This window comes from Columba livia, chromosome 32 (genome assembly GCF_036013475.1).
Source record: "Columba livia isolate bColLiv1 breed racing homer chromosome 32, bColLiv1.pat.W.v2, whole genome shotgun sequence".
Classification (NCBI taxonomy): domain Eukaryota; kingdom Metazoa; phylum Chordata; class Aves; order Columbiformes; family Columbidae; genus Columba; species Columba livia.
In genome coordinates this window covers 405,785-433,042 of record NC_088633.1, presented here as the reverse complement: position 1 = coordinate 433,042, position 27,258 = coordinate 405,785, and the positions used below count along the sequence as shown (strand labels likewise).

The following is a 27,258-nucleotide window of genomic DNA, read 5'->3' as shown; positions in this document are numbered from 1 at the left end:
ACTGGGGGGTCTATGGGTCCCCATAGAACAGGGGGTCCCCAAAATGGGGACTGGGGGGTCTATGGGTTATGGGGTCCCATAGAACAGGGGGGTCCCCAAAATGGGGACTGGGGGGTCTATGGGTTATGGGGTCCCCATAGAACAGGGGGTCCCAATATGGGGACTGGGGGGTCTATGGTTATGGGGTCCCCAAAGAACAGGGGGGTCCCCAATATGGAGACAGAGGGGTCTATGGGCTATGGGGTCCCCACAGAACAGGGGGGTCCCCAATATTGGGACTGGGGGGGTCTATGGGTTATGGGGTCCCTATAGAACAGGGGGGTCCCCAATATGGGGACTGGGGGGTCTATGGGTTATGGGGTCCCCACAGAACAGGGGGGTCCCCAGGGTGGGGAGGGGGGTCTGGGGTCACTGGGGGTCCCCAATATGGGGACATGGGGGTCTATGGGTTATGGGGGTCCCACAGAACAGGGGGGTCCCCAGGGTGGGGAGGGGGGGTCTCTAAGGACACAGGAAGGGGGTGGGGGGGGTCCCGGTTTGGGGTCCCGGGGTGGCGGCGGCTCAGGGCGCTGCGAGGGTCCCCACGGGGGTTCGGCCGCTTTGGAGCCGGTTCCTCATCGCCGCCGCCAGGGGGACAGACGGACGGACACGGGGGGGAGGGGGGCGGACAGACGGACACGGGGGGGAGGGGGGGCGGACAGACGGACACGGGGGGGAGGGGGGCGGACAGACGGACACGGGGGTCTCACCCATGGACGTGCCGGACCCGCACCTGTAACACAGACATAGGGGGGAGTGAGGATGGGGAGGGACCCAGGAGTTCGGGGGCATGGGGACCCAGGAGTTCGGGGGCATGGGGACCAGGAGTTCGGGGAGGTCAAAGGGACACGGGGGGGACCAGGAGTTCGGGGGAGGACAAAGGGCCATGGTGGGGACCCAGGAGTTCGGGGGAGGACAAAGGGACACGGGGGGGGCCCCAGGGGTTCGGGAGGGACCCAGGCGTTCGGGGAAAGGGGGTGGTGGGGGCGTCGCTCAGGCCCGTGTTGTCCTCAGGGGGGGTCGGAGACTCTAGTCTTATGGCGTCATCACCGCGACAACCCCCCGGGGTGGGGAACAGGGACCCAGGCGTCCGGAAACGCCCTCCCCCCCAAAAAAGGGACCCAGGCGTCCGGGCGCCACCACTCACCCAGCACCGGCGGGAAGAGGCCGCGAAGCTTCCGGTGGCGCCTTTTATAGCGACGGAGGGGCTGGCCACGCCCACCACAGGCACCGCCCACTTGCTCCCTATTTGGCAGCGGCGCCGCAGGGATGCCACGCCCTCACCGCGACTCGCCCAATCGCGTTCAGCCGCTTCCCTCAACCACGCCTCCTTTAGTAGCCACACGCCCTCCACAACCTCGCCCAATCGCGACGCCGCGCCCCTTTAACCACGCCCCTAGCAAACTCGCCCAATCGCGTTAAGCAGCGTCCCTTAACCCCTCCCCCGTAGCCACGCCCACTGCGCGAAGCTGCCCAATCGCGCCCCCTCACCACGCCCCCTCCCGTAGCCACGCCCTCCCTGCGGTCACCCAAAGGCGCCGCCGTGTCCCAATTTAACCACGCCCCCTCCGCCAACACGCCCCTTCGCACCGCCTTAACCACGCCCACCCCGCTGTGCTGCCCAATCGCGTTGCGCCGCGCCCCTTTTGCCCCGCCCCCCGGGCAGCCCAAGGTCACGGCCGGCTCAGGCAACTTTATTTTACCAAAAACACCAGAAATTGTACAGCCGGGGGGGGGGGCGGGGGTCCCGGGGGGGTCAGGGGGTCCGGACTCGCCCCCCCCCCCCCCCCCCCAGCGCCGTGGCAGGTCCAAGTTTTCCTTCTTTTTATTCTTTTTTTTTGTCTTTTTCTGGCTTTTTTCTACAAAACCCCCGGTGGGGGAGGGGCGGGAACCGGGGGGTCTTATCGGGTCTGCTCGACTGTGGGGGGGGAAAAAAAAAGGGGGGGTCAGGGGACCCCAATTGTCCCCAAATACCCCAATTCCCCCCCCAATTCCTCCCCGTATCCCCATCTCCCTGTAGGTGGCGCTGTCGACATGATTTGCTTCTCCCCCAAAACCCCATTTTCCAACCCCAAAAACCCCCCAAAACTCCCCCTGTAACCCCCCCAGAGCCTTGTGACCCCCTCAGACCCCTATGACTCCCCCAAACCCCAATGACCCCCAAATCCCCACATCTCCCTATGGGAGGCAACATCTACCTCCCCACTCGGCTGCTGCCCCCAAACCGCATTTTCTGACCCCAAAACTCCCATGTGACCCCCCCAAAAATCCCCAGGGACCCCTAACATTCCCCAAGGACCCCTATGACACCCCCAGACCCCACTGACCCATCAAATCCCCCCATCTCCCTATAGGAGACAACATCTACCTCCCCACTCGGCTCAGTGCTGCTGCCCCCAAACCCCATTTTCTGACCCAAAATCCCCCCAAAAATCCAGGGACCCCCCAGAGACCCCTAAAATCCCCTCAGGGACCCCTATGACAGCCCCAGACCCCAATGACCCCCCAATTCCCCCCATCTCCCTCTAGGAGGCAACATCTACCTCCTCCCCACTCAGCTCGCTGCTGCCCCCAAACCCCATTTTCTGACCCCCAACCCCCCCCCAAAAACCCCTAAACCCCTGCCAAAAGACCCAGTGACCCCCAAAAATCCCCGTGAGCCCCCCAAAAATCTCCATGACCCCCCTAGACCACTATGACCCCCCAATTCCCCCCATCTCCCTATAGGAGGCAACATCTACCTCCCCACTTGGCTGCTGCCCCCAAACCCCAATTTCTGACCCCAAAACCCCCCCAAAAAACCCCAGTGACCCCCAAAAAACGCCCATGTGAACCCCCAGACCCCTGTGACCCCTCCAAGGACCCCTATGACATCCCCAGACCCCAATGATCCCCCAAATCCCCCCATCTGCCTACGGGAGGCAACATCTACCTCCCCACTCTGCTGCTATCCCCAAACCCCATTTTCTGACCCCAAAACCACCCAAAGCCCCCCAAAAACCCCCAAAAAACCCCCCAAACCCCACTGACTGTAGGAGGAGATGTCGATCTCGTCGGGCAGCTCGCTGATGTTCACCTCGAACCGATCCTGCACGTCGTTCAGGATCTTGGCGTCGTTCTCGTCCGACACAAACGTGATGGCCAAGCCCTTGGTGCCAAAACGCCCCGCGCGGGCCACCTGGGGGGGGAACCGGGGGTCAGGGGACACCCCAAAACCCCCCAGACACCCCCAAAGCTCCCCTGGAACCCCCAAAGCTTCAGGGACCCCCCCAAACACACAACAGGCCCTTGGTACCAAAATGCCACAATTGAGTGACCTGGGGGGGGACATGGGGGTCAGGGGACACCCCCAAACCTCAACAGACACTCCCAAACCCCCCTGGAGCCCCCAAACCTATCCTGGAACCCCTAAAGCTCCAGGGACCCCCAAAAAGCTTCAGGGACCCCCCCAAACCTACAACAGGCCCTTGGTACCAAAATGCCCCAATTGAGTGACCTGGGGGGCGGGGAGGATGACATGGGGGTCAGAGGACACCCCAAAACCCCCTGGAACCCCTAAACCCCCCAGGACCCCCAAAACCCCGGCAGATATTGAGGTGACCCCCTGGACCCCCAAACCACCCCCCTCCCCCCCCGCCCCCAAAGTGCAGGTAGATGTCCCAGCCCTCAGCCCCACTGTACCTCAATATGACATTACCCCAACCCCAAAAAAAACCCCAAAACCCCCCCGGGGTGTCCCCCAAAACCCCCCCAGCCCCTCATGACCCCCCCCAAAAGCCCCTGGAACCCCCCCCCAACTCCCCAAAGTGCAGGTAGATGTCCCAGCCCTCAGCCCCATTGTACCTCAATGTGATATTACCCTAACCCCCAAAACCCCCCCAAAGCCCCCCCAAATTCCCACCAGGGTGACCCCCAACACCCCCCAGACCCCCATGTCCCCCCAGAACCCCACCAGATATTGGGGTGATGCCCTGGACCCCCAAACCCCCACCCCAACACCCCAAAGTGCAGGTAGATGTCCCAGCCCTCAGCCCCATTGTACCTCAATGTGATATTACCCTAACCCCCAAAACCCCCCCAAAGCCCCCCCAAATTCCCACCAGGGTGACCCCCAACACCCCCCAGACCCCCATGTCCCCCCAGAACCCCACCAGATATTGGGGTGATGCCCTGGACCCCCAAACCCCCACCCCAACCCCCCAAAGTGCAGGTAGATGTCCCAGCCCTCAGCCCCATTGTACCTCAATATGATATTACCTCAACTTCCAAAACCACCCAAAAAACCCCCCAAAAACCCCCAAAACACCCCAAAACACCCCAAAACCCCTCACCCGGTGCAGGTAGGTGTCGGAATCCTCGGGCATGTCGTAGTTGAAGGCGATGTTCACCCTCTCGATGTCCATCCCGCGTCCAAACAGGTTCGTGGCCACCAAGATGCGGCGCTGGAAATCTTTGAATTGTTGGTACCTCGAGAGCCTTTTTTTGGGGGTACAGGGGGGTTATTGGGGTGTAGGGGGGTGTGGGGGACACCCCCAAATTCCTCTGAACCCCCAAACCTTCCCAAAACCCCCTTGGATCACCCCAAAACCACCCCCAAAGTGTAGGTAGATGTCCCAGCCCTCAGCTTTATTGTCAGTGACATCCACCCCCCAGATCCCCCCAAAATGACCCAAAAAGCCCCCAAAGCCCCCCAAAAACCCCATCAGGGTGTCCCCCAAAACCCCCCCAGACCCCTGGGACTCCCCCAAAGTGCAAGGGAGGTTATGGGGGTTTGGGGGTTCAGGGGGTGGTTATGGGGGGTTATGGGCATACAGAAGGTTTGGGGGGGTCAGTGGGGATTATGGGGGTACATGAGGGTCTGGGGGGGTTATGGGGGATCAGGGGAGTGATTACGGGGGTACAAGGGGGTCTGAGGGGGATTATGGGGGTTTGGAGGGGTTGGGGGTACAGGGGGGGTCTGGGGGTACAGGGAGGTTTGGGAGGTGCTATGGGGGTTATGGGGGTACAAGGGGGTTTGGGGAGACGTTATGACAGGTTATGGGGGTACAGGGAGGTTTGGGGGGGTTATGGGGGTTTCTGGGGGTCAGTGGTGGTTATGGGGGTGCAGGTAGTTTGGGGGATCAGAGGGTTTGGGGGGTTATGGGGAGGTTATAGGGGTCAGGGGGGTTATGGGGTCGGGGGGTACAAGGGGTTTTGGGGGATTATGGGGGTACAGGGGGTTTTGGGGGAATTATGGGGGTGGGGGGGGCTAAGGGGAGTACAGGGGGGTTTGGGGGGGGTCAGTGGTGGTTATGGGGGTGCAGGTATTTGGGGGGTCAGAGAGTTATGGGGGTTTGGGGGGGGGGGGGTTATGGTAGGTACAGGAGGGTTCTGGGTGTTTTGGGGGATTATGGTGGGTACAGGGGGTGTTTGTGGGGCTCCTGTGCATGCAGGGGGGTTTTGGGGACCCCCCCATCCCCCCGTTCCGTACCGCTCCTCCTGGGGCATGCCGCGGTGGATGGCGATGGCCGGGAAGTTCTGCTCCACCAGGAGCTGCGCCAGCGCGATGCAGCGCTGCACTGACTTGACAAAAATCACCACCTGGTTTGGGGCAAAAACGGGGGGTTTTGGGGAGCCCCACAGCGAGGGGATGGCCTAGAGACCCCCCCCAATCTGCCCAGATACCTCAGGGACCCCCAAACTCCTGGGTCCCTCCTGGTCTCCTGGGTCCCCACAGGGCTGCCAGGTCTACCCAGGATCCCCCCATAAAAACCAGGACCCCTGTGCCCTCAAACTCCTGGGTCCCCCACCACACTCCTGGGTCCCCCCAGAGCTGCCTGGTCTGCCCAGGACCCCCCCATGTCCCTGAACTGGGTCTGCCATGATCCCCATGTTCCCCCCCCAAAATTCCTGGGTCCCTCCCAAACTCTGGGGTTCCCCCCCAAACTCCTGGGTTCCCCCCCAAACTCCTGGATCCCCCAGGACCCCCATGTGCCCCCCTCAACTCCTGGGTCCCCCCAGGGCTGCCTGGTCTACCCAGGACCCCCCCATGTCCCTGAACTGGGTCTGCCATGATCCCCATGTCCCCCCCCAAAATTCCTGGGTTCCTCCCAAACTCCTGGGTCCCCCCCAAACTCCTGGATCCCCCACTTCCTGGGTCCCCCCAGGACTGCCAGGTCTACCCAGGACCCCCCCATGTCCCTGAACTCCTGGGTCTGCCATGATCCCCATGTCCCCCAACAAAATTCCTGGGTCCCCCCCAAACTCCTGGATCCCCTATGACCCCCATGTGCCCCCTCAACTCCTGGGTCCCCCCAGGGCTGCCAGGTCCACCCAGAACCCCGCCATGTCCCTGAACTCCTGGGTCCCTCCTGAACTCCTGGGTCCCCCCCCCCAGGGCTGCCAGGTCTACCCAGGACCCCCATGTCCCTGAACTCCTGGGTCCCCCCCACGATCCCCATGTCCCCTCCAAACTCCTGGGTCCCCCCCATCCATCCATCATCCCCTTTTCCCCACTGCCCCCCCAAACCCGGGATTTTTGGGGTTCCCCCAATATTTGGGGTCCCCCCCTCGGATTTCGGGGTCCCCCCCCTCACCTGGTTGAACTCCAGCACGTCCAGCAGGTCGAACAACTTCCGGTTCTTCTCGTTGTCCTTCAGCTTCACGTAATATTGTTGCAGCCCGTGCAGCGTCAGCTTCGTCTCGTCGTCCACAAAGATCTCCATGGGCTGGGGGGGACCCCAAAAATTAAACGGGGGTCCCCCCCCTGCACCCCAACAATCTAGGGGGGGTCCCTGCGCTCCAATTTGGTCCCAAAATGGCCCAAAACGGCCCCTGGGAGCCCAAAATGGTCCCTCTTGACTCCAATAACTCTCTACGGGTTTAGGGACCACCCCCCTGCACCCCAAAACTTAATGGGGGGTCCCGTGCACCCCAGAACTTAAAGGAGGGTCCCCCCCCTGCAACCCAAAACTTAGTGGGGGGGTCCCTGTGCCCCAGAATGGCCCCAATATGGTCCCCAAATGGCCCAAAACGGCCCCTGGGAGCCCAAAAGGTCCCTATAGACTCCAATATCTCACTATGGGTTTGGGGACCCCCCTGCACCCCAAAACTTAATGGGGGGGGTCCCGTGCACCCCAAAACTGAATAGAGGTCCCCTCCTGCACCCCAAAACTTAATGGGTGGTCCCTGTGCCCCAAAATGGCCCAAAACAGCCCCTGGGAGCCCAAAAGGTCCCTATAGACTCCAATATCTCACTACGGGTTTGGGGACCCCCCCTGCACCCCAAAACTAAATGGGGGGGTCCCATGCTCCCCAGAACTTAAAAGGGCGGGTCCCCTCCTGCACCCCAAACTTAATGGGGGGGTCCCTGCGCCCCAAAACAGCCCCTGGGAGCCCCAAAGAGCCCCCTGAGCATCCCTGAACTCCCTGCATCCCAATGGGGTTTTGGAGACCCCCTTGCACCCCAAAATAAATGGGGGGTCCTGTGCATCCCAGAACTGAATGGGGGGTTCCCTCCTGCACCCTAAAACTTAATGAGGGGTCCCTGCACCCCAAAATGGTCCCAAAATGGCCCCTGGGAACCCAAAAGTTCCCTATAGACTCCAATATCCCCCTGTGGGTTTGGGGATCCCCCTGAATCCCAAAACTTAATGGGGGGGGGGGTCCCTGCACCCCAAAACTCAATAGGGCTGCCCCTGTGACCCAAATGTATTCCTTGGGACCCCAATACGGCCCCTGGAACCCCAAAGAGGCCCCTGGGACCCCAATATATCCCTTGGGACCCCAAAACAGCCCCTGGGACCCCCAATATGTCCCAGGGACCCCAAAATACCCCGTGGGACCTCAGTATGGTCCCTGGGACCCCAATATATCCCCTGGGACCCCAAAACAGCCTCTGGGACCCCAAAAAGGCCCCTGGGAACCCCAATATGTCCCAGGGACCCCAAAATACCCCGTGGGACCCCAATATGGTCCCTGGGACCCCAATATATCCCCTGGGACCCCAATACGGCCCCTGGGACCCCTTAATATCCCATGGGACCTCAACATGTTCTCTGGGACCCCCATACGAACCCAGGAACCCCAATACAGCCCCAGGGACCCCAAAATACCGCCCCGCCCCCCCCCAGCACCCCAATACCACCCCCCCACCCCCATTTTCCCCCTTTTGTCCCCCAAAACAAAAACTGCCAAATCTCCTGCTCGGCGCCGGCTCCTTTTGGGGGGTCCTGGGGGGGTCCCGGGTTCCAGCGCCGAATCCGGGGGGGCTCCCGCTTGTTCTCGTCGTGTGCCGCAGCGTTTCGGGGAGGGGGGGAGACCCCGGGATTGTGGGGGGGCCAAAAAAAAAAGAGGGGGGGACACGGGACACCCCAAAAAAGAACAAAACGCAGCCAAACTGCTTTGGGGGGGCTCTTCGAAGAGGAGGAAAAATGGGGTTTGTTGGGGGGGGGGGGACGGACCCGAATTTCTTCCGCATGGGGTGGGGGGGGGCGGGGGGGGGTGAGGGGGGTAATTAGTTAATTACGTCTTGCATGAATTTGCGGCAGACGGGGCGGATTTCCTTGCTGAGCGTGGCGCTGAACATCATGACCTGCTTTTCGTGCCGGGGTCATGCGGAAAATCTCCTGGACGTCCCGGCGCATGTCTGGGGGGGGACAAAGTGGGGGTTAGAGGGGGGTTTGGGGGGGTTGGAAGGGGTTTGGGGGGTGTAGCCATCAGTAGGGACCAGAGTGAACGGCACAGAGGAAGTTACAGGAAGGGTTCGGGAGTTCAGCCATCAGTAGGGACCAGAGTGAACAGCACAGAGTGAGTTATAGGAGGGTTTTAGGAGGCTGGGGAGGGGGTTTGGGGTGGTTGGAAGGGGTTTGGGGGGGGTGTAGCCATTAGTAGGGACCAGAGTGAACGGCACAGAGCGAGTTATAGGAAGGGTTTGGGAGTTCAGCCATCAGTAGGGACCAGAGTGAACAGCACACAGTGAGTTATAGGAGGGTTTTAAGAGGCTGGGGAGGGGTTTGGGGTGGTTGGAAGGGGTTTGGGGGGGGTGTAGCCATCAGTAGGGACCAGAGTGAACGGCACAGAGGAAGTTACAGGAAGGGTTTGGGAGTTCAGCCATCAGTAGGGACCAGAGTGAACAGCACAGAGTGAGTTATAGGAGGGTTTTAGGGGGCTGGGGAGAAGGTTCCAGGGGGCCTGGGGGTAACAGAGGGGTTATGTGGGGGCTGGAAGGTGTTTTGGGGGTGTAGTCATCAGTAGGGACCAGAGTGAACGGCACAGAGTGATTAATAGGAGGGGTTTGGGAGGTTAGCCCTCAGTAGGGACCAGAGTGAGCAGCACAGAGTGAGTTATAGGAGGGTTTTAGGGCGCTGGGAAAGGGGTTTTAGGGGGTCTGGGGGGTAACAGAGGGGCTATAGGGGGGCTGGAAGGTGTTTTGGGGGTGCAGCCATCAGTAGGGACCAAAGTGAACAGCACAGAGTTATAGCAGGGGTTTAGGAGTTCAGCCATCAGTAGGGACCAGAGTGAACAGTGTGTAGTGAATGAGAAAAGGGGGCTGGGGGAGCAGGGGAGGGTGTTGGGGGGCTTTGGGGGACTGTGGTCACCCCTAAATCTCCTCTTAGACTCCTGGTTGCCCCCCCAGAACCCGAAGACCCCCCTAACCCCCCCCTTCTAACTTGCTACAAGCTGTTCACTCTGGTCCCTACTGATGGCTAAATGCCCAAACCGCCCCAATGCCTCCTGTAACTCCCTCTGTGCTGTTCACTCTGGTCCCTACTGATGGCTAAACTCTGCAAATAGCCCCAGAACCCCCCCAAACACCCCAGAACCCCCCAAACACCCCAGAACCCTCCCCAGGACCCCCCAATCCCCCCCTCTCATTCACTACAAGCTGTTCACTCTGGTCCCTACTGACGACTAAACTCCCAAACTGCCCCAAATGCCCTCTATAAATCACTCTATGCCGTTCACTCTGGTCCCTACTGATGGCTGAACTCTGCAAATAGCCCCAGAACCCCCCAAACACCCCAGATCCCCCCCCAAACACCCCAGAACCCTCCCCAGGACCCCCCCAATCCTCTCCTCTAACTCACTACAAGCTGTTCACTCTGGTCCCTGCTGATGACTAAACTCCCAAACCGCCCCAATGCTTCCTATAACTCACTCTGTGCCGTTCACTCTGGTCCCTACTGATGGCTGAACTCTGCAAATAGCCCCAGAACCTCCCCAAACACCCCAGAACCCCCCCCCGGGACACCCCAAAACCCCCCCCAGGACCCACCGAGCTGCTCGAGCATCTTGTCGCACTCGTCCAGGATGAAGTGTTTGATGTGCTTGAGGTTGAGGCTCTTGTTCCGCGCCAGGGCCAAGATCCGCCCGGGTGTCCCCACCACCACGTGGGGACAGTTCTTCTTCAGCACCTCCTCGTCCTTCTTGATGGAGAGCCCCCCGAAAAACACCGACACCTGGGGGGGCAACAGGGTCACCCCAAAACCGACACACCCCCCATGGACCCCCCAAAGTGAACCCCAAAAAACACTGACACCTGGGGGGGCAACAGGGTCACCCCAAAACCCCCCCTTTTTACCTCCATCCCCACCTTCCCAAAACTTTGGGGTCCCCTAGAATCTCAGGATGACTTTGCACCCCTCTCCCAACACTGGGGGTCCCTAGGGCCCCCCAAGCCCCCCCTGTACCCCAAAAATCGCACCTTAACGCTGGGCATGTACTTGGAGAAGCGCTCGTACTCTTTGCTGATCTGGAACGCCAGCTCCCGCGTGTGACACATCACCAGCACCGACACCTGCGGGGGACACGGGGGTCACCACAGGGCCCCCCCAAACCTGGGAGACCCCCCCACAGCCCCCCAAAATCTGTGGGACCCCCCAAAAACTATGGGACCCCCCAAAGCCCTGATGTGGAACAACAGCTCCTGTATCTGATGCATCAACACCAGAGATACACGGGGGGGACAGTGGGGTCACCACAGGGCCCCCCCAAACCTGGGGGACCCCCCCAGACACCTGTGTCACCCATCCCCAAATTCTGGGGTCCCCCCAGTTCTTATTGTGGAGCCCTGGATCTCTTCCCCGGACACCTGGGTCCCTCTGAACACCTGGTTCTCTTCCCGAACGCCTGGGTCCACCAAACTCCTGGGTCCCCCGAACGCCTGTGTCCCCCTGAACGCCTGGGTCCCCCTGTCTCTAGTTTATGGGTTCCCCCCAATTCTTATTGCACAGCCCTGGGTCTCCTCCCTGGATGCCTGGGTCCCCCTGGACGCTTAGATCCCCCCAAACGCCTAGGTCCCCTGAACTCCTGGGTCCTCCCCGAACTCCTGGGTCCTCCCCGAACTCCTGGGTCCCCCGAACGCCTGGGTCCCCCGTCTCTAATTTCTGGGTTCCCCCCAATTCTTATTGCACAGCCCTGGGTCTCCTCCCTGGACGCCTGGGTCCCCCCGGACGCCTAGGTCCCCCGAACTCCTGGGTCCCCCAAACTCCTAAGTCCCCCGAACTCCTGGGTCCCCCCAAATACCTGGGTGCCAACCCAGATGCCTGGGTCCCCCCAAACATTGGTGTCCCCCTGACGCCTGGGTCCCTCCCTGGATGGCTGGTTCACTTCCCAGATGCCTGTGTTCCCCGGATGCCTGGGTCCCCCCGAACGCCTGGGTCCCCCCGAACACCTGGGTCCTCCCCGAACGCCTGGGTTCCCCGTCTCTAATTTCTGGGTTCCCCCCAATTCTTATTGCACAGCCCTGGGTCTCCTCCCTGGACGCCTGGGTCCCCCTGGACACTTAGATCCCCCCAAACGCCTAGGTCCTCTGAACTCCTAGGTCCCCCGAACTCCTGGGTCCCCCCGAACGCCTGGGTCCCCCGTCTCTAATTTCTGGGTTCCCCCCAATTCTTATTGCACAGCCCTGGATCTCCTCCCTGGACGCCTGGGTCCCCCGGACGCCTGGGTCCCCCGTCTCTAATTTCTGGGTTCCCCCCAATTCTTATTGCACAGCCCTGGATCTCCTCCCTGGACGCCTGGGTACCCCTGGACGCCTTGGTCCCCCGAACTCCTGGGTCCTCCCCGAACTCCTGGGTCCCCCGAACGCCTGGGTCCCCCGTCTCTAATTTCTGGGTTCCCCCCAATTCTTATTGCACAGCCCTGGGTCTCCTCCCTGGACGCCTGGGTCCCCCCGGACGCCTAGGTCCCCCGAACTCCTGGGTCCCCCAAACTCCTAAGTCCCCCGAACTCCTGGGTCCCCCGAACTCCTGGGTCCCCCCAAATACCTGGGTGCCAACCCAGATGCCTGGGCCCCCCAAACATTGGTGTCCCCCTGATGCCTGGGTCCCTCCCTGGATGGCTGGTTCACTTCCCAGATGCCTGTGTTCCCTGGATGCCTGGGTCCCCCCGAACGCCTGGGTCCCCCCGAACGCCTGGGTCCCCCGTCTCTAGTTTCTGGGTTCCCCCCAATTCTTATTGCACAGCCCTGGATCTCCTCCCTGGACGCCTGGGTCCCCCTGGATGCCTAGATCCCCCGAACTCCTGGGTCCCCCGAACTCCTAGGTCCCCTGAACTCCTGGGTCCTCCCCGAACTCCTGGGTCCCCCTGTCTCTAGTTTCTGGGTTCCCCCCAATTCTTATTGCAGAGCCCTGGATCTCCTCCCTGGACGCCTGGGTCCCCCCGGACGCCTAGGTCTCCCGAACTCCTGGGTCCCCCAAACTCCTGGATTCCCCCGAACGCCTGGGTCCCCCGGACACCTGGGTCCCCCGGACGCCTGGGTCCCCGCTGACCTGTCCGGTGACGGGTTCCAGCTGCTGCAAGGTGGCCAGCACGAACACGGCCGTCTTGCCCATGCCGGACTTGGCCTGGCACAGCACGTCCATTCCCAGGATGGCCTGCGGGATGCACTCGTGCTGCACTGCGGGCGACACGGGGGGGTGAGCACCCCAAAACCGCCCCCGCAACGCGCCCACCCGGCCCGAACGGTCCCCAAACGCACCCTCGGAGGGGTGCTCGAAGCCGCAGTCCACGATGGCGCGGAGCAGCTCGGGTTTGAGGAGGAAGTCGCGGAAGCCGGAGCTGTGGATGGACACGTACGAGCCCTTCACGTCCTTTTTGGGGGGCACCTCGCCCCCGTCCCCCCCGGCCGCGTTCTCCACTTCGTCATCTTCGTAGTCCAGGAGTTCGTTGTCCACGTCGTTTTCCGCCATCCTGACGGGCTGGGGGGGAATTGGGGACAATTGGGGACAATTGGGGACAACTGGGGACATGGGGAGCCCGGGGACACCCCGATATTTGGGAAGGGAGACCCTGGAAATGGGGACTTGGGACGGGGGGGGACCCGAGTGTGGGCAGCACCGTCACCCCAAAAGGACCCAGGGACACCCTGAGATTTGGGGGCATCAGACCCCAAGAGGGACCCAGGAGCACCCCAAGATGTGGGGACATCAGACCCCAAGAGGGACCCCAAGTCTTGGTCCTCCTGTCACCCCAAAAGGGAACCAGGGACACCCCAAGATGTGAGGACATCAGACCCCAAAAGGGACCCAGGAGCACCCCAAGATGTGGGGACATCAGACCCCAAGAGGGACCCCAAGTCTTGGTCCTCCTGTCACCCCAAAAGGGACCCAGGGACACCCCAAGATGTGAGGACATCAGACCCCAAAAGGGACCCAGGAGCACCCCAAGATGTGGGGACATCAGACCCCAAGAGGGACCCCAAGTCTTGGTCCTCCTGTCACCCCAAAAGGGACCCAGGGACACCCCAATGTTTGGGGACACGAGACCCCAAAAGGGACCCAGGGACACCCCAAGATGTGGGGACGTGAGACCCCAAAATGGACCGAAGTGTCCTGGCACCCCTGTGACCCCAAAAGGGACCCCAAGTCTTGGTCCCCCTGTCACCCCAAAAGGGACCCCGGGACACCCCAAGATTTGGGGACATGAGACCCTAAAAGGGACCCAGGCGTCCTAGTGCCCCCGTCACCCCAAAAGGGACTCGGGGACACCCCAAGATCTGCGGACACGAGACCCCAAAAGGGACCCAAGTGTCCTGGCACCCCCGTCCCCAAAAGAGGTCCCGGGACCCCCCCACCCCCCCAATGGACCCAGGCATCCGAGCGCCACCCCCGCCCCCCCCAGCCAATCCGCGCCCTTCCCGCCAAACCCCGAACCCGCGGCGGCCGCGTCTCCCCCGGCTCCTCCACCCGCCGCCATCTTGGCGCCCACAATGGCGGCGGGCCCGGGAGCGCCCCCGTTACAGCCCCGCGGCGGGATCGGAGGGTCCCGGCGGGCGCGGGGGGTCCCGGGCGCGGGGTATCGGCCGCCGCGGGGGCCCGATGGGCGGCGGGAGCCGCGATGCGGGGCGGATGGCGGAGGCGGGCGATGCCGCGCCGCCATCACTTACCGCCGAGCGCTGCGACCGGGAGTGGGCGGTGCTGCGAGCGTCACTTCCGCCCGCCGCTCCAAAGCCCCCAAGCGTTGGGCTGCCCGCTGAGATCGCCTGATGCCGCGCGAATAGTTTCGTAGCGCTGGGTTTTAAACGGCGCTTTTTCAACCGAGCGCTTTTCCCCGTGGAGGCGACACCCGTGAGCGCGTCACCCGGTGCCACCCGAGGGTCCCGGCCCATGCGTGGGGAAGGATTTGTGAGCAGGCGCTGCGAAGGCAGCCCCCGCTGGGGTCCTCGGAGCGGCGTTGTCAAGGCGACAGGTCCCGGCGGGAAGCCCCGCCCTGGTCGCTCCCCCGCCGCGTCGCTATGGCGACGGTTCCCGCCGCCGCTTGGCCACGCCCCCTGGGCGGGAGGAACCAAAAGCGCGGGGGGAACCCAAAAGTTCAGGGGGGGACCCAGGAGTTCGGGGGAGGGGGGACATGGGGGGACCCAGGACTTCAGAGGGACCCAGGAATTCGGGGGGGGGGGGGTGGAACCCAGGCGTTCGAGAAGGAACCCAGGCGTCCGGGGAGGGACCCAGGAGTTCAGAGGGACCCAGGCGTCTGGGGTGGAGGGACATGGGGATCATGGGGGGACCCAGGAGTTCGGGGGGGACCCAGGCGTCCGGGAGGGGCTTCACCCACATACCCCACCCCCCCCCATATACCCCCAATAAAAAGGGACCCAGGCGTCCGGCGCAGCACCGCCCCCAACCAGGGCTGATCCATTGGGTTTATTGGGGGGTTCAGGAGGGGACCCAGGCGTCCGGGGGGGGGATCAGGGGGTCCTGGGGGGGGTCAGGGGGCCCTGGGGGGGGTCCCCAATTTTGGGGGGTCCCCCATTTTCCTGCAGCCCCTCTTTGCGCCCCCATCCCGCAGCAGCCGAGTGTCCCACTTTGGGGCGGATTTGGGGCATTTCCGGGCGGATTTTGGCCGTTTTTGGGTCATTTTGGGCCGTTTTTTCGGGGTTTTGGGGGGTCTGGGGGCTCGGGGGGGTGTCGGGGGGGTCCCCGTGTTTGGGGGGGTCACTGTTTTTGCTGCAAAGCCTCTTTCCTGGCCGCGTCCTGCAGCAGCTGCGTGTCCACCTCGTCGGCCGGGAGCTGCACGTAGCGAACCACCGAGCCCCGGATGAAGCAGTTGCGGACGGACAGCTGGGACGGACAGACGGACGGACAGAGACGTATAGGGACCCATAGGGACCCCCCAGATCCATACAGACCCATAGAGACCCCCAGACACTGAGCAGTTGCGGACGGACAGCTGGGACGGACAGACGGACGGACAGAGACGTATAGAGAGCCATAGGGACCCCCAGACCCACAGAGAGCCATAGGGACCCCCCAGACCCATACAGACCCATAGGGACCCCCCAGATCCATACAGACCCATAGGGACCCTCCTGGACCCATAGAGAGCCATAGAGAGCCATAGGGACCCATAGGGACCCCCCAGATCCATACAGACCCATAGAGACCCCCCAGACCCATAGAGAGCCCCCAGACCCATAAAGACCCCCCAGATCCATACAGACCCTCCTGGACCCATAGAGAGCCCCCAGACCCATAGAGAACCTCCTGGACCCATAGAGACCCCCCCAGACCCATAGAGAGCCATAGAGAGCCCCCAGACCCATAGAGACCCATAGAGACCCCCCAGACCCATAGAGACCCATAGAGACCCCCCAGACCCACACAGACCCATAGAGACCCTCCTGGACCCATAGAGAGCCCTCGGACCCATAGAGACCCATAGAGACCCCCCAGACCCATAGAGACCCATAGAGACCCTCCTGGACCCATAGAGACCCATAGAGACCCCCCCAGACCCATAGAGACCCCCCCAGACCCATAGAGACCCTCCTGGACCCATAGAGAGCCCCCAGACCCATAGAGACCCTCCTGGACCCATAAAGACCCCCCCAGACCCATAGAGAGCCATAGAGACCCCCCAGACCCACACAGACCCATAGGGACCCCCAGACACTGAGCAGTTGTGGACAGACAGCTGGGACGGACAGACGGACGTACAGAGACCCATAGAGACCCACAGAGACCCCCCAGACCCATAGAGACCCATAGGGACCCTCCTGGACCCATAGAGAGCCATAGAGAGCCATAGAGAGCCATAGAGAGCCATAGGGACCCCCCAGATCCATACAGACCCATAGAGAGCCCCCAGACCCATAGAGAGCCATAGAGACCCCCAGACACTGAGCAGTTGCAGACGGACAGCTGGGACGGACAGACGGACGTACAGAGACCCATAGAGAGCCATAGGGACCCCCAGACCCATAGAGACCCTCCTGGACACATAGAGAGCCCCCAGACCCATAGAGAGCCCCCAGACCCATAGGGACCCACAGAGAGCCCCCAGACCCATAGAGAGCCATAGGGACCCCCCAGATCCATACAGACCCATAGAGAGCCATAGAGAGCCCCCAGACCCATAGAGAGCCATAGAGAGACATAGGGACCCCCAGACCCACACAGACCCTCCTGGACCCATAGAGAGCCCCCAGACCCATAGAGAGCCATAGAGACCCACAGGGACCCCCAGACACTGAGCAGTTGCGGACAGACAGACAGACGTATAGAGACATACAGAGACCCATAGAGACCCCCCAGACCCACACAGACCCATAGAGACCCTCCTGGACCCATAGAGAGCCCCAGACCCATAGAGAGCCCCCAGACCCATAGAGAGCCCCCAGACCCATAGAGAGCCCCCTGGACCCATAGAGAGTCCCCAGACCCACACAGACCCATAGGGACCCCCAGACACTGAGCAGTTGTGGACAGACAGCTGGGACAGACAGACGGACGTACAGAGACCCATAGAGACCCACAGAGACCCCCCCAGACCCATAGAGACCCACACAGACCCATAGAGAGCCCCCAGACCCATAGAGAGCCATAGACAGCCATAGGGACCCATAGGGACCCCCAGACACTAAGCAGTTGTGGACGGACAGCTGGGACGGACAGACGGACGTACAGAGACCCATAGAGACCCATAGAGACCCCCCCAGACCCACACAGACCCATAGAGAGCCCCCAGACCCATAGAGAGCCCCCAGACCCACACAGACCCATAGGGACCCCCAGACACTGAGCAGTTGTGGACAGACAGACAGACCTATAGAGACCCTCCTGGACCCATAGAGAGCCCCCAGACCCATAGAGACCCACAGGGACTCATAGAGCCCCCCCCTAGAACTATAAAGACCCCCCAGACCCATAGAGACCCATAAGGACCCATAGAGACCCCCCCAGACCCATAGAGACACATAGAGACACCCCTGACCTATAGAAACCTATAGAGACTCCCCAGACCCATAGAGACCCATAAGGACCCCCCAGACCCACTGAGACCCCCCCAGCAAATAGGAGACCCCTGGGATCCCCCCAGGACCCCAGACCCCCACCTCCCCCCGCTCGGGTCCCACCATGTGTGGATATTTCTCGGGGTCGGTGACGCTGATGTCGGTCAGTTTGATGTTCAGGTACTGGGGGAGGGGTGAGAGACCCATAGAGACCCCAGACCCATAGAGACCCATAGAGACCCCCCAGACCCATAGAGACCCATAGAGACCCCCCCAGACCCATAGAGACCCATAGAGACCCATAGAGACCCCCCAGACCCATAGAGACCATAGAGACCCATAGAGACCCATAGAGACCCCCCCAGACCCATAGAGACCCCCCAGACCCATAGAGACCCATAGAGACCCCCCCAGACCCATAGAGACCCATAGAGACCCATAGAGACCCCCCAGACCCATAGAGACCATAGAGACCCATAGAGACCCATAGAGACCCCCCCAGACCCATAGAGACCATAGAGACCCATAGAGACCCCCCAGACCCATAGAGACCCATAGAGACCCATAGAGACCCCCCCAGACCCATAGAGACCCATAGAGACCCCCCAGACCCATAGAGACCCATAGAGACCCCCCAGACCCATAGAGACCCATAGAGACCCCAGACCCATAGAGACCCATAGAGACCCCCCCAGACCCATAGAGACCCATAGAGACCCATAGAGACCCATAGAGACCCCCCCAGACCCATAGAGACCATAGAGACCCATAGAGACCCCCCAGACCCATAGAGACCCATAGAGACCCCCCCAGACCCATAGAGACCCATAGAGACCCATAGAGACCCATAGAGACCCCCCAGACCAATAGAGACCCATAGAGACCCCCCAGACCCATAGAGACCCATAGACCCCCCCCAGACCCATAGAGACCCCCCAGACCCATAGAGACCCATAGAGACCCCCCAGACCCATAGAGACCCATAGAGACCCCCCAGACCCATAGAGACCCATAGACCCCCCCCAGACCCATAGAGACCCCCCAGACCCATAGAGACCCATAGAGACCCCCCCAGACCCATAGAGACCATAGAGACCCATAGAGACCCCCCAGACCCATAGAGACCCATAGAGACCCCCCCAGACCCATAGAGACCCATAGAGACCCATAGAGACCCATAGAGACCCCCCAGACCAATAGAGACCCATAGAGACCCCCCAGACCCATAGAGACCCATAGAGACCCCCCAGACCCATAGAGACCCAGAGAGACCCCCCAGACCCATAGAGACCCATAGAGACCCCCCAGACCCATAGAGACCCATAGAGACCCCCCCAGACCCATAGAGACCCATAGACACCCCCCAGACCCATAGAGACCCATAGACACCCCCCAGACCCATAGAGACCCCCCAGACCCATAGAGACCCATAGAGACCCCCCCAGACCCATAGAGACCCATAGAGACCCCCCCAGACCCATAGAGACCCATAGAGACCCCCCCAGACCCATAGAGACCCATAGAGACCCCCCAGACCCATAGAGACCCATAGAGACCCCCCAGACCCATAGAGACCCCCCCAGACCCATAGAGACCCCCCCAGACCCATAGAGACCCATAGAGACCCCCCAGACCCATAGAGACCCATAGAGACCCCCCAGACCCACAGAGACCCATAGAGACCCCCCAGACCCACAGAGACCCCCCCCAGACCCACAGAGACCCCCCCCAGACCCACAGAGACCCATAGAGACCCATAGGGACCCCCCAGACCCACCGAGACCCCCCCAGAACCACTGAGACCTATAGAGAACCCCCCAGACCCACAGAGACATATAGACACCCATATGGACCTACAGAGACCTATAGAGACCCCCCCCAAGACTCATAGAGACCCATAGAGACACCCCAGACCCACTGAGACACCCCAGACCCATAGAGACCCCAGACCCATAGAGACCCCCCCCCCGGACCCATAGATTCCCCCCCACATCTCACCTGATCCACAGAGTGGAGGGTCCCACAGATGCTGCCAAAATAAACAGGGGGGTCTATGGGGGTCCATGGGGGGTCCATGGGATCTCTGGGGGGGTCTATAGGGGTCTATGGGGGGGTCTATGGGGGTCCATGGGATCTCTGGGGGGGTCTATAGGGGTCTATGGGGGGGCCCATGGGGGGGGTCTATGGGGAGGTCTATTGGGGTCCATGGGTGGGTCCATGGGGGGTCTTTGGGGGGGTTCATGGGGTCCATGGGGGTCTATGGGGAGGTCCATGGGGGGGTCTATGGGGAGGTCTATGAGGGTCCATGGGGGGTCTTTGGGGGGGTTCATGGGGTCTATGGGGGGTCTATGGGCGTGTCCATGGGGGGGTCTGGGGGGGGTCTGGGGGTCCATGGGATCTATGGGGGTCTATGGGACGGTCCATGGGATGTCTATGGGGGTCTATGAGTCCATGGGGTGTCTATGGGGGTCCACGGGGTGTCTATGGGGGTCTATGGGGAGGTTCATGGGGGTCTATAGGGGTCCATGGGCGGGTCTATAGAAGCCTATGGGGGTCCATGGCGGGGGTCCCGTGTCCCACTCACCTCAGGTCGTTCTTCAGCTCCACCACCACGTCCTTCCCCACCAGCGACTTGAAGAACGAGTAGAACAGCTAGAGGAGCGGTGAGAGATCAATGGGTGGCCCAAGGGACCCCAAAAAAACCCCAAAAAACACGATTTACCCCCAAAATCCCCCCGGTCCCGCTCTCACCATCGCGACGCCCGCCAAGCAGCGCGCCCCGCCCACTTCCGCCCAAACGCACTCCCACTTCCGCCCAAACGCACGCCCACTTCCGCCCGAACCCAGCGCTCTGCTTTCCCAAAGCCACGCCCCCGCCGCAACGCGATTCGTCAGCCGTGAGGAGGCTCCGCCTTTCCGAGGCCAAACCCCGCCCTTTGATTTGCATGGCTCCGCCCACCGGACGCGGGGGCTGAGGGGGGGAAGTGACTCAGCCAACCCCGCGCTGGGGCAAAGGTGAAGGGGCGGGGCCAGGGGGACCCCCAAATAACCCCCAGGGTCCTAAACCCCCCCAGTGACCCCAAATAACCCCCAGGGTCCCAAACCCCCCCAGTGACCCCAAATAACCCCCAGGGTCCCAAACCCCCCCAGTGACCCCAAATAACCCCCAGGGTCCTAAACCCCCCCAGTGACCCCAAATAACCCCCAGGGTCCTAAAGCCCCAGTGACCCCAAATAACCCCCAGGGTCCCAAACCCCCAGTGACCCCAAATAACCCCCAGGGTCCTAAACCCCCCGTGACCCCAAATAACCCCCAGGGTCCCAAGCCCCCTGTGACCCCAAATAACCCCCAGGGTCCTAAACCCCCCAGTGACCCCAAATAACCCCCAGGGTCCCAAACCCCCCAGTGACCCCAAATAACCCCCAGGGTCCTAAACCCCCAGTGACCCCCAATGACCCCCAGGGTCCTAAACCCCCCAGTGACCCCAAATAACCCCCAGGGTCCTAAACCCCCCGTGACCCCAAATAACCCCCAGGGTCCTAAACCCCCCAGTGACCCCAAATAACCCCCAGGGTCCTAAACCCCCAGTGACCCCAAATAACCCCCAGGGTCCTAAACCCCCAGTGACCCCAAATAACCCCCAGGGTCCCAAACCCCCAGTGACCCCAAATAACCCCCAGGGTCCTAAACCCCCAGTGACCCCAAATAACCCCCAGGGTCCTAAACCCCCAGTGACCCCAAATAACCCCCAGGGTCCCAGACCCCCAGTGACCCTGAGTCACGTCCCCTTTGTCCCCCATTGTCCCCATTGTCCCCTCCCTGTCCAGGGCCGCCCACGCGGGGTGGGGACCGGCCCGACCGGCCCCGGTGACGCCGGTGTCACCGTCACTGTCATTGTCACCTGTCACGGGCACCGGGGATTTAAGGGCGACGGGGAGAAGCCAACGGGACACACGGGAGCTGGTGAGTGGGGATGGGGACATGGGGACATTGGGATGGGGTTGGGGACATGGGGATGGAGATGGGGACATGGGGACAGGGACATGGGGATGGGGACATTGGGATGGGGATGGGGACAATGGGACAGGGATGGGGACATTGGGACGGGGACATGGGGATGGGGATGGGGACATGGGGACATCAGGATGGGGATAATGGGACAGGGATGGGGACAATGGGACAGTGATGGGGACATTGGGATGGGGACAATGGGACAGGGATGGGGACATTGGGATGGGGACGTTGGGATGGGGACATTGGGATGGGGATGGGGACAATGGGACAGTGATGGGGACATTGGGATGGGGACGTTGGGATGGGGACATTGGGACAGGGATGGGGACAATGGGACAGTGATGGGGACATTGGGATGGGGACAATGGGACAGGGATGGGGACATTGGGATGGGGACAATGGGACAGGGATGGGGACATTGGGATGGGGATGTTGGGATGGGGATGGGGACATGGGAACAGGTTGGGGACATCAGAATGGGGATGGGGATAGGGACATGGGGACATCAGGATGGGGACAACGGGACAGTTATGGGGACATTGGGATGGGGACATGGGGATGGGGACAATGGGACTGGGTTGGGGACAATGGGACAGGGATGTGGGGACAGGGACATGGGGACAATGGGATGGGGACAATAGGACAGTGATGGGGACATTGGGATGGGGATGGGGACATGGGGACAGGTTGGGGACATCAGAATGGGGATGGGGATGGGGACATAGGGACATCAGGATGGGGACAACGGGACAGTGATGGGGACATTGGGATGGGGGCAATGGGACGGGGACATGGGGATGGGGACATGGGGACATTGGGACATGGGGATGGGGATAATGGGACAGTGATGGGGACATTGGGATGGGGACATCAGAATGGGGATGGGGATGGGGACATGGGGACATCACGATGGGGACAATGGGACAGTGATGGGGACATTGGGATGGGGACGATGGGACAAGGACAGGGACATGGGGACATCATGGGGACAGGGATAATGGGACAGGGATGGGGACACTGGGTTGGGGACACAGGGACGGGGCTGGGGCCATGGGGACAGGATGTGGGCCATGGGCCAGGCTGGGGACACAGGGGGTGGCGCTTGTCCCCGTGTCCCCAAACAGGATGTGTGTGGGTGCCCCGGGTCCCCACCCGTGGCCCCAATGGCCCCAGACAGGATGTGCGTGGGTGGCCCCGGGTCCCCAATGTCCCCGTGTCCCCCCATGTCCCCCAATGTCTCCCCAATGTCCCCATGTCCCCCCATGTCCCCATAGCTCCCCATATCCCCCCATGTCCCCATTGTCCCCATATCCCCCCATGTCCCCATATCCCCCCATGTCCCCATGTCCCCAATGTCCCCGTGTCCCCATATCCCCCAATGTCCCCATGTCCCCATGATGTCCCCAATGTCCCCGTGTCCCCATATTCCCCCTATCCCCCCATGTCCCCCATGTCCCCATGTCCCCCATGTCCCCCCATTGTCCCCATATCCCCTCTGTGTCCCCATATCCCCCAATGTCCCCCCATGTCCCCCAATGTCCCCATGTCCCCATGATGTCCCCAATGTCCCCATGTCCCCCATGTCCCCCCATTGTCCCCATATGCCCCCTGTGTCCCCATATCCCCCCATATCCCCCAATGTCCCCATGTCCCCCCATGTCCCCAGTGTCCCCCCATGTCCCCATTGTCCCCAATGTCCCCATTGTCCCCATGTCCCCATTGTCCCCAATGTCCCCAATGTCCCCATTGTCCCCAATGTCCCCATTGTCCCCATTGTCCCCATTGTCCCCGTTGTCCCCAGGCAGGATGTGCGCTCAGTGTTTGGCGAATCTCGTGCGTCAGGTCTGGGGGTTCCTGAGGAGCCTTTGCGGGGGACACGGAGGTGAGAGATGGGGGGACATGGGGACAACGGGGACAATGGGGGGACATGGGGACATTGGGGGACATGGGGGACATGGGGACATTGGGGGACATGGGGGGACATGGAGACATTGGGGGACATGGGGACAATGGGGACATGGGGGGACATGGAGACATTGGGGGACATGGGGGACAATGGGGACATGGGGACAATGGGGACAATGGGGGGACATGGGGACATTGGGGGACATGGGGGGACATGGAGACATTGGGGGACATGGAGACATTGGGGGACATGGGGGACAATGGGGACATGGGGGGACATGGAGACATTGGGGGACATGGGGACATTGGGGGACATGGGGGGACATGGAGACACTGGGGGACATGGGGACAATGGGGACAATGGGGGGACATGGAGACATTGGGGGACATGGGGACAATGGGGACATGGGGGGACATGGGGACATTGGGGGACATGGGGACAATGGGGACATGGGGGGACATGGGGACATTGGGGGACATGGGGGACATGGGGGGACATGGGGGACATCTGGACAATGGGGATATGGGGACATGGGGGGACATGGGGATATGGGGACGTGGGGGAACAGGGGGACAGGGGGGGACATGGAGACATTGGGGAACATGGGGGGACATGGGGGACATCTGGACAATGGGGATATGGGGACATGGGGGGACATGGGGGGACATGGGGGGACATGGGGGACATGGGGATATGGGGACGTGGGGGAACAGGGGGACAGGGGGGGACGGGGGGGACATGGGGACAATGGGGGATATGGGGCTAATGGGGATATTGGGAACACAGGGGACATGGGGAGATATAGGGGGACATGGGGACAATGGGGACATGGGGGACATGGGGGGACATGGGGACACAGGGGACATATAGGGGGACATGGGGACAATGGGGACATGGGGGACATGGGGGGACATGGGAACATGGGGGGATATGGGGAGAGATGGGGGACATGGGGACATTGGGGACATGGGGGGATATGGGGACATGGGGAGATAAGGGGGGACAATGGGGACATGGGCACGATGGGGACATGGGGGGATGTGGGGGATATGGGGACAATGGGGACATGGGGGGGACACTAAGGTCAAAGGTCACCACTGACCCCTCCCTCCCCCCACAGGCTCCTCCTCCCCCCCCTCAGCCGGGGGGTCGACGGCGGCTCCGCCCAAAGCTGATTGAGACGCCCCCAAAACCCCCCGGGACCCCCAAAACCTCCCCCTGGACCCCTAAACCCCCCAGGACCCCCCGGGACCCCCAAACCCACCCCCGGGGAGAATAAACCAACTATGGCCCTGCGAATGTCTGTGGTTTGTTGGGGGACCCAGGAGTCCGGGGGGACCCAGGAGTTCTGGAGGGACCCAGGAGTTCGGGAGGGACCCAGGAGTTCAGAGGGACCCAGGAGTTCGGGAGGGACCCAGGAGTTCGGGAGGGACCCAGGAGTTCAGAGGGACCCAGGAGTTCAGGAGGGACCCAGGAGTTCGGAAGGGACCCAGGAGTCCGGGAAGGGACCCAGGAGTTCGGGAGGGACCCAGGAGTTCGGAAGGGACCCAGGAGTTCGGAAGGGACCCAGGAGTTCGGGAGGGACCCAGGAGTCCGGGGAGGGACCCAGGAGTTCGGGAGGGACCCAGGAGTTCGGGAGGGACCCAGGAGTTCGGGAAGGGACCCAGGAGTTCGGGAGGGACCCAGGATCGGATGATCCAGAGCAAAAAGCGCTTGTTCAAAGGTGAAAACATTTGAATATAAAAAGAGGTGAAAAGGGGCTGTTTCTGCCCGGTTTCGAACCGGGGACCTTTCGCGTGTGAGGCGAACGTGATAACCACTACACTACAGAAACGGGGCGGCGGGAGTTCCCGCCCTTTCCAGCGGAATTTGAGGCAAATTGAAGCGGAAAATTTACAAGATGCAAAAAATTGCGAAATGCACAAAACTTGTGAAAGGCAAAAAATTGCAAAATGCAAAAAATTCGCAAAGGGCAAAAAAATGCGAAATGCACAAAATTTGCAAAATGAAAAAAAATTGCAAAATGCCCAAATTTTCATAAATACCAAAAATTTGCAAAATGCACAAAATTTGGGAAATGCACAAAATTGCAAAATGCACAAAATTTGCAGAGATGCAAAAAAATTGCGAAATGCAAAAAAATTGCGAAATGCCCAAAATGGCAAAAAATTGCGAAATGCGAAAAATTTGCAAAAGGCAAAAAAATGTGAAATGCACAAAATTTGCAAAATGGAAAAAAAAACTTGCAAAATGCCCAAATTTTCATAAATACCAAAAAATTGCAAAATGGAAAAAAAAAAACGCAAAATGCACAAAAATTGCAAAATGCAAAAAAAAATTGCAAAATTAAAAAAAAATTGCAAAATGCACGAAATTGCAAAATGCCCAAATTTTCATAAATACCAACAAATTGCAAAATGGACAAAAATTGCAAAAGGCACGAAATTTGCGCCAATTTTGCGGAGCAAAGCGGTGACTGGGCAGCCCGGCTAGCTCAGTCGGTAGAGCATGAGACTCTTAATCTCAGGGTCGTGGGTTCGAGCCCCACGTTGGGCGAGTTGATAAACTATTTTCCCCAATTAAAGGGGAATCAATCCAGATTAACCTAATTTTTTAGCGCGGCTATTTTGTGGCTTTTAGCCCCAAATTGGCACCGTCGGCAAGAGAATTAAAATCCACATTAATGCTTTGGGGCGCTGTTTTGCCCTTTTTAGCCCCAACGCGGCACCGTCAGGATGGCCGAGTGGTCTAAGGCGCCAGACTCAAGGCGCTGCCTTCCCGCAGGTTGGGGCTTCTGGTCTCCGTGTGGAGGCGTGGGTTCGAATCCCACTCCTGACAGGTGCGTTTTGGTGCAAAACGGTGCGGTTTTGGTGCAAAACCCCTCGTTTTTTCATTTATACCCTTTATTTCCTTCTAGTCCATTCACCCCTTGGATTTATTTACCGTATTTCATCTGTTTTCCGCGCACTCTCCGCTGCCGCCACCAGCGCGTTTCTGTAGTGTAGTGGTTATCACGTTCGCCTCACACGCGAAAGGTCCCCGGTTCGAAACCGGGCAGAAACAGCTCCTTATTTTCTTTAAATCTTCCTTTGATTTAAGTTATAATTTATATTTAGGTTGTAATTTATATCTTTATTCTTCCCTTTATCCCCCCCTTCAAAATATCTTCAATTTCCCGCCTTTTTTTGCGCGCGATTAGGACCTTCGGAGAAATATTTCCCGCCGCCGCCCGCGCAACCTAAATCCCTTAAGAAATACATTTTAAAGTTTAAATTTTAACTCTTTTGAGCTTTAAACTGTTATATTTTATATTTTCTATTTAAAATTTCATATTCTAAATTTTATATTTTATATTTTGAATTTTATATTTTGAATTTTATATTTTAAATTTTATATTTTATATTCTATATTCTAAATTTTATATTTTATATTCTATATTCTAAATTTTATATTCTAAATTTTATATTTTAAATGTTATATTTTCAATTTTATATTCTCTGTTTTATATTTGAAATTTTACATTTTATATTTGAAATATTAATTTTTATATTTGAAATTTTATACTTTAGACTTTATATTCTATATTTTA

The 27,258-nt window shown here is 60.1% G+C and overlaps 2 protein-coding genes, 1 long non-coding RNA gene and 4 other non-coding genes across 8 annotated transcripts; 4 read left to right on the top strand and 3 right to left on the bottom strand.

The window, feature by feature from the left end:
- Positions 1 to 1,861: 1,861 nt before the first annotated feature.
- LOC102097797 (spliceosome RNA helicase DDX39B) lies at positions 1,862 to 14,586 on the bottom strand. Its single transcript, XM_065044106.1, is given in 12 exon segments — positions 1,862 to 1,957; positions 3,070 to 3,217; positions 4,371 to 4,515; positions 5,510 to 5,619; positions 6,615 to 6,746; positions 8,546 to 8,623; positions 8,625 to 8,665; positions 10,295 to 10,478; positions 10,724 to 10,816; positions 12,792 to 12,919; positions 13,001 to 13,220; positions 14,408 to 14,586. Coding segments are annotated over 11 exon segments (1,287 nt in total). The 5' UTR covers positions 13,212 to 13,220; positions 14,408 to 14,586; the 3' UTR covers positions 1,862 to 1,940.
- A 533-nt stretch (positions 14,587 to 15,119) lies between these two features.
- On the bottom strand, positions 15,120 to 20,711 carry LSM2 (LSM2 homolog, U6 small nuclear RNA and mRNA degradation associated). 2 transcript variants are annotated; one of them, XM_065044158.1, is made up of 5 exons: positions 20,472 to 20,711; positions 20,334 to 20,401; positions 19,748 to 19,778; positions 17,873 to 17,932; positions 15,120 to 15,578 (listed from the first exon to the last, which is right to left on the bottom strand). In XM_065044158.1, the coding sequence occupies exons 1-5, from the start codon at positions 20,694 to 20,696 to the stop codon at positions 15,453 to 15,455; spliced, it is 510 nt and encodes a 169-aa protein (XP_064900230.1). In that variant the 5' UTR covers positions 20,697 to 20,711; the 3' UTR covers positions 15,120 to 15,452. The 2 variants fall into 2 exon arrangements, with proteins under 2 accessions (XP_064900230.1, XP_064900231.1); XM_065044159.1 differs by having other exon boundaries at positions 20,501 to 20,617.
- A 38-nt stretch (positions 20,712 to 20,749) lies between these two features.
- LOC135576878 (uncharacterized) lies at positions 20,750 to 24,968 on the top strand. The gene is made up of 4 exons (XR_010468569.1): positions 20,750 to 20,764; positions 21,577 to 21,712; positions 23,565 to 23,645; positions 24,790 to 24,968. It is a non-coding gene; the product is annotated as an uncharacterized LOC135576878 (long non-coding RNA).
- Positions 24,969 to 25,430: 462 nt separating this feature from the next.
- Positions 25,431 to 25,503, bottom strand: TRNAV-CAC (transfer RNA valine (anticodon CAC)). Its single transcript has one exon. It is a non-coding gene; the product is annotated as a tRNA-Val (tRNA).
- A 649-nt stretch (positions 25,504 to 26,152) lies between these two features.
- Positions 26,153 to 26,225, top strand: TRNAK-CUU (transfer RNA lysine (anticodon CUU)). Its single transcript has one exon. It is a non-coding gene; the product is annotated as a tRNA-Lys (tRNA).
- Positions 26,226 to 26,398: 173 nt separating this feature from the next.
- On the top strand, positions 26,399 to 26,507 carry TRNAL-CAA (transfer RNA leucine (anticodon CAA)). The gene is made up of 2 exons: positions 26,399 to 26,436; positions 26,462 to 26,507. It is a non-coding gene; the product is annotated as a tRNA-Leu (tRNA).
- Positions 26,508 to 26,659: 152 nt separating this feature from the next.
- On the top strand, positions 26,660 to 26,732 carry TRNAV-CAC (transfer RNA valine (anticodon CAC)). The gene has a single exon. It is a non-coding gene; the product is annotated as a tRNA-Val (tRNA).
- The last annotated feature ends 526 nt before the right edge of the window (positions 26,733 to 27,258 follow it).

Coding starts and splice junctions, on each gene's coding strand:
- LSM2 (XM_065044158.1), bottom strand. CDS start 20,696: ATGCAAATCAAAGGGCGGGGTTTGGCCTCGGAAAGGCGGAGCCTCCTC. Junction 17,933..19,747: donor CCCTCCACTCTGTGGATCAG/GTGAGATGTGGG, acceptor CCCCTCCCCCAG/TACCTGAACATCAAACTGAC. Junction 15,579..17,872: donor CCGAGAAATATCCACACATG/GTGGGACCCGAG, acceptor TGTCCGTCCCAG/CTGTCCGTCCGCAACTGCTT.